This window comes from Branchiostoma floridae, chromosome 3, assembly GCF_000003815.2.
Source record: "Branchiostoma floridae strain S238N-H82 chromosome 3, Bfl_VNyyK, whole genome shotgun sequence".
Lineage (NCBI taxonomy): Eukaryota > Metazoa > Chordata > Leptocardii > Amphioxiformes > Branchiostomatidae > Branchiostoma > Branchiostoma floridae.
The window spans coordinates 24,802,172-24,808,229 of NC_049981.1; the positions used below are offsets into that span (position 1 = coordinate 24,802,172).

A 6,058-nucleotide genomic window follows, 5' to 3' on the forward strand; every position below is an offset into this window, starting at 1 on the left:
ATCATACATTAAGGGGCTCGTAAACGTCTACCGACTCAAATAACATCCTCTCACACAATCCCATGGGGGAAATGTCACCTTATTTGCCCCTAGTATCGCCCAAACCCTCTTTGGGAACATAATTTTCATGCACTGCAAGTTCACTACTACTACGTGCACACATGGAAAGCATAAGGTGAAATAGTTATTCTCATCCTGTCCTAGATTGACACTTGTGGATTGCCAATGAGGATCGTATTCTTAAAACTTCGTCAAAACCCTTCAGTGTGTATATAGGACCTAATGTAGATATGGATATGCAGGCTTGTACAGCTTTAAGCACAATATCTTTTCAAAATATCCCTAAACTCCTGCTGGGTTCTTGTTTTTGTCTGGGTTCGTCTGTTCCCAGTTATAAACGCAATACCCCTTTGATGCATTTGTTTGTACATGACGGTAGTTCGCGAGGTCACGATTATACACGAATTTTCGGCACCGTATCATCATTTTGCGGGTTATGTAAAATTATGGAACGACATCACCGTCTTGATGGTAGTGTGGTACACATCCCAATAATTTAAATGTCGTTGCGAGTGCAAGTGCGAATGAGCTACTCTCCAAGCATACGCAGATATTCGGCTATGGGTTGTCTCAATTGTCTTTTCAGGCGCAGCTGGTGCCTATGTTTTACGACTTGGCGCAACGTATCTACCCTTTGAGCAAGGATTAGGCTCCCGCTTGCTACACTGCCTTAGTTACTGCCAAGTATTGCTATGAACTACTACCTGGACCTTTGCAGATGCTTGTGTACTACGGAGTCATGTAGTAATCAGTATTGCCGTGAGAGATAAAACCGTGTATACGCCGTCACAGGTGTCTGAAACCACCAGAGGGTGTCACCTCTTAGATTGTGTACCATCTGTGTTCCAAAGATAAGAGGCGCAGTATTCATTTGACACCCAGGAGCAAGTCATGGTCCACCTCTTATAGTGCTGAAGAGAAAGATTTGCACCCTTTATGAAGTAGCATTCTCGATGTAATTAAGTTGCCTGCATACCCGAATCACCACCGGGCCAAATGAGTGGAGCCTTACTTAAAGAAGCTCCATGCTTCGAAAAACTTTGGGGCCTAAAATTCACCCTTGATCGTAAGTGGAATTGCTACATTCAATCTATTGCCAAGGAAGCTGGTAGAAAATGGTGGGTTCCTTGTATCGCACCAGAAAGTCCGGTGGGATATCTGACTCCTTCCGCCATCCTGTATCTTTACCAGAGCCAGACAAGGGCAAAAGGGAGCTTCCAAGAACTCTCTGATCTGTCTCAACAGAGTACAAAACCGCTTACTTGTTGGGAGGACTTGTCCGCCATCTCACAACCTCTGTCTTAAAGGTATAATGTCTATCGTTATTCTATCTTCCATTGCAAATGCTGAGCAGAAATTCACAACGAACCTTCTCTGCAAAAACACGTTTTGCCACTTCCACGGAAACAACGCATCAATCCTTTTCTCCTCTATAATCCACCTCATAGGAGGAAGTTCCACGCTGGCAGCTTCCGCGGAATTGCGGAATTTCAGGACAAGGGTAAACAAACATCTGTCTTCAGAATCCAGTTCTGTAACCCAAATCGCAAAAGTGGCTCCATGAGCCTTGTTTTCAGCTAAACTTCAAGTAAATAAAGAAACTCTTTCCACTGAGGCCGTGATCGTTGAATCATTGAAAGGCCAAAACTCAAAACTCATTTCTCCATGTTTTTTTTTTGTCTTTTGTGTTAGAAGCCTTGCACTTAAACCATGGAACACATCTTGAATGGTAAGGTAATATGTCTTACAAATCCAGTTTCTGTCGCTCTGCAATCTCCACCCCGTGGATAGTTGACTTATGTTAGTGAAGCATAAGATTTGTTCTTGTTGTAACTATAATACTTCTTTACATCAAAGTGACTCATGTACAGGCAGAGTAATTTGCAGAACATGTCATCACAAGTCTATCTACAGCAACTGAAGTGCCTGCAAAGACAAATGTCATTCATTGTGTGGGAATAAAAAGTCAACTATTTGAACTAGATTGGTAGGTATTTTGATTAATTTTTATATAATAGCTTAGATTAAAGTAAACCAAATTGCGCTATCTGATATTATTGACATGTAAGTGCATTTCTTCGAACTGACAGAGGTAACTGCACAATTTGTTTGAAATATATATACAACGTTAAAGATCGTCCGTTAATTAGACTAAAGAAACCTGCCGTGATCACATTTCCATTGAAACCATTTGCAATCTAACAAGGATGTCCAACAGAGTGAAAACCGAGGTTAATTTCTTTCGGCACCGGTTGATTCTCATGTTTGGCAACCATCCAGGTTGTGCTGAGTCGTGATGTGTTTGCCACGTATGCCGGCCTTGCAGAGGGAGATAGGTGATTGAAAGGGTGAAGCAGATAATCCAGGAACCCTACGAATATGTATGCATGTGTAAGGATTTATCAACTACGTCAAAACAAGGCCGCTGTGACCGCTGAAAAAATAAGATTGGATCGCCCGCACTAAGATTTGTAATATATATATAACATATGATCAATAATATTTTCACATCATTTGAAAGACAAAGCTTACAAACCACATTCTTTATCAATGGAATTATTGGAACTACAGATAAGAGTTTTGGTAACGGTCCCCGCGTCAGTGGAAATGGGTTATTACTGCAGTCGTTGCGAATCACTGCGGATTTTCCGCTGTCAAATGAAAGAGAACAGCCAATTTCCCTGTTCTGGTCAAATAATAACTTTCTCTAATAGAATGCACCCGCGTTGTTTTATTTTACGATATACTATATTTTCTAGGTTTGAACTTTGTGGGTTTGCATAATAAATTTAGTTCTGCTCTTTTGCCATTTTGCTATAATAGTACCTACACACCATGTATCACCGTTAATATGTACGCATCATAAATAATTACCCTGCGTGCCTTGCTATATCTTGTCCATGTATATACTTGTTTATGTTCTTTTTACGTTCATCTTGCAGTCTCAGCTAGCAGGCGTCGACGTACTTCACAACTTCACAAAGTGGGCCTGGGAGACCGAGATAATGACATACATTGGCATGGGCATCAATTTGGATGAAAGAAGAAATACTCAACGCGCTGATGCCTACGAGCCTGCATTCTGTACGTGGCGAATACATAACGGTGAAGTGGCTGTCATTCATCAGGACACCTTCTTGTTGGTTGGCTGACGTCGGTCAATAGGCGTAGCTTCTTGGTTTCTTTTCTACAAAGACCGTTACTGACTGAACTACAAGAGCCGTAAGATTTGGAGGGTTACGGTGGTCAGAAGAGCCGGGGCGGAGACGTTTTCGACGCCAAAATTCAGGTAACATATTGCACGTCTCTCACATCAACTATAGAACAAATAGAACTATTTGGTACCATTTATGTTAAGTATGTAATGAAGAATAAAATAGAAATATGTATATATTCAGTACTAAGTCTGTTTTTTTTTTATTTCAAAATGTGGTAGCCGTGTTTACACAAGGATTTATCTCACTCAATTAGAAGAATGCGTCAACTCTTTTACTGTCGTACATCTCGAAATCACAAGGATATGCTATCCTTGGCGTATTGGTTTGCTCCGTTACATGAGCTGGGTTGGCCTCTTGCATGCACAGAACTGACATGTAACGATTATTAGACCCGAGAGGCTTCGAAGATTGCCGAGAGGAAGGAAGTTGGCTTGGCGTGTTATACACACCGAGAGGCATGAGCTGGTACAGTATTACCACCAACGTACTTGTATTGATTAGTTTAAACCACACAGCATAACGTTTCAATACTGATGTATCATTCTGCGAAAGAACCCGGGATAAAAGCTACACGTGATCTTCTTCTGCCAGTTGCAGGAAGAGTTTCAGAAATGCGATCACGCTTCATTCGGAGACGGTGATGGCAAGCAACAACATGGATGTCCGTTTGGAGGAACTTTTGCAGAACAGTTCTCTACTGGACAAGCTTAACTACACGGACCTTCTCTACCACCAGTATTTCGACCTTGCCGAGTACGTACTGTCCACAAGATCCCAAATCGCCATTGTCGTAGTGTACTCAGTGGCGATTCTCCTGTCTTTAATAGGAAACATACTGGTCGTTATGGTCATGGCTAAGAACTTGAGCAAGGGGACAAAACTGAGGACTTTCCTCATCAACCTAGCCGTCGCGGACTTGGTGATGGCCGTTTTCTGCATGCCGTTTACATTTACGGACGTGATGCTTCAACAGTGGCTGTTCGGTAGCGTCATGTGTCCGCTGGTTCGATTTTTCCAAGTCCTGTCCGTGTCCGTCAGTATCTTCACGTTGGTGGCGATCGGAGTGGACCGGTACCAGGCTGTGATGTACCCGCTGCGGATGCGGATGAGCAAATCTCGGGCCAAACAAGTCGTGGCAATCATCTGGATCATGTCCTTCGCATTGGCCGCCGTGCAGCTTGCAGTTTGCCGGGTGTATCAGGTTCGTACGATCACGCACTACATGCATATGATATGCCATGTATAGCTTTTGATTACGTTAAAAGTGTCGTAGATTAATGAGTTACAAGGTGGGGACGGTTTATGTAACTGCTGCAACCAGGTAAGGAAACTCTATCTGTTACGTCCTTTAAATATTACCCAAACATCAAATACCTTATTTTTTCCCACTCATATTCAGTCAAAGTAGCTCATTAAGTCATGAAGAAGGGGGGCCAGCTGTGACGTCTGTTACGGGTAACGAAACTTGTCACGCAAAATGTATGATATATATTATATACCATAAACGATGCGCCTACCTTATCATTATCAATAAGCTGTCACAGAATGAGACATTTTCGTCTCACCGATACCTACACTCCTGTCGAATATCATGAAAACTAGGGGTGGGTACCGGTACAGAAAATTCAGGTCCAGGCATACGGTTCAGGTCCAGAGGAGACCTGAATCTGGATCTTATTATCTGTAAAAACTTATGAATGGGCTATACGCAAACAATGGTCCATTCCGCTACAAAAGATTCATTTTGGTGAATTAGCTCTTTGAACTCCTATCTTCATGCAAACAACACTAACTGCCTCTGTTTTAGACCACGTTTGACAGTATACTATAGAAGCTTGGTAAAAAATGAGTATCAACTCTCCTCTGCTTCACTCTTTTCTTGGACATGTAAGCCTTAAAATACGTAAACGCCTGTCGATATAATCTGTATATGCAGTCGCCACGTCATGCCGAGAGTTCCATGCAGTTTTCTTTTCCTTCCGCGAGAGAAAGTAGTCCGTTCCATGACTACGCGCGTCAACATCCCTCACAAGAAAGCTTGTTGCTGGAGAATTCAACTGCTTATCTTCTTAATTTCAAGTCATTCACAGTATTTTAGCCTCCTTTTTAGCTCATATAGATTTTTGAACCGATTGTGTATCGTTTTCTTATCACAAATACGACCCAAAATCAGGTGACTTTCGCGTAAATTTCCCTGTTGTTTTGAACCTGTTGTAGATTTCAAACCAACAGGAAATCTCCAGCGTAAGAAAGAGCAAACCTTCTAGTTTCTGAAAGTATAAGATTTATCACAGATCTTTAGGGCGTAATGCATTTGCCCCGATATTCCGTGAAGTCATGACATAATTTTGATTCCAGAATAGAACGAACCGGGTTTGACGATTTAACAATTATCCAACCGGGGTAGCTCCTCTCTCCGTAAATCTTAAAGATTAAGACGGGAATTTTGTTTACGGTGGTCCCCAGTTTATGAATTCCGAGTTTCAATTCAATATACAAATCCGAAGTGATCTAAATCTAACTTCAAATTTCTTACTGACTGCCATAGCGAACCGCGCGCCGTTTTGAGACGGTTGGGCGTTCCATGAACCCCGGGCGTCGTGACCTACCAAAAAGATTGCCGCTCGAGTTTACAACTATGTACGATCATATTTCATCACCTTTACAATTTCTAATGTTTCCATTTACACCTACGTACTTTTTAAATCGACTTTTACCTGTACCCGTTTGATGATATGATCTGAAATCAGTTGATTTTAGCGCAAGTTCCCCGCTGCGTT

The 6,058-nt window shown here is 42.0% G+C and overlaps 1 protein-coding gene across 1 annotated transcript; it reads left to right on the plus strand.

The window, feature by feature from the left end:
• Nucleotides 1-3,057: 3,057 nt before the first annotated feature.
• On the plus strand, nt 3,058-5,109 carry LOC118411775 (QRFP-like peptide receptor). The gene is made up of 3 exons (XM_035814261.1): nt 3,058-3,349; nt 3,870-4,479; nt 5,086-5,109. Exons 2-3 carry the CDS (start codon nt 3,919-3,921, stop codon nt 5,107-5,109), a joined length of 585 nt encoding a protein of 194 aa, XP_035670154.1. The 5' UTR covers nt 3,058-3,349; nt 3,870-3,918.
• The last annotated feature ends 949 nt before the right edge of the window (nt 5,110-6,058 follow it).

Excerpts from the sequence above, each read along its gene's own strand:
- LOC118411775 (XM_035814261.1), top strand. The coding sequence starts at position 3,919 with ATGGCAAGCAACAACATGGATGTCCGTTTGGAGGAACTTTTGCAGAAC. Across the intron at positions 4,480-5,085 it reads CAGTTTGCCGGGTGTATCAG|ACCACGTTTGACAGTATACT; the intron begins GTTCGTACGATC and ends CCTCTGTTTTAG.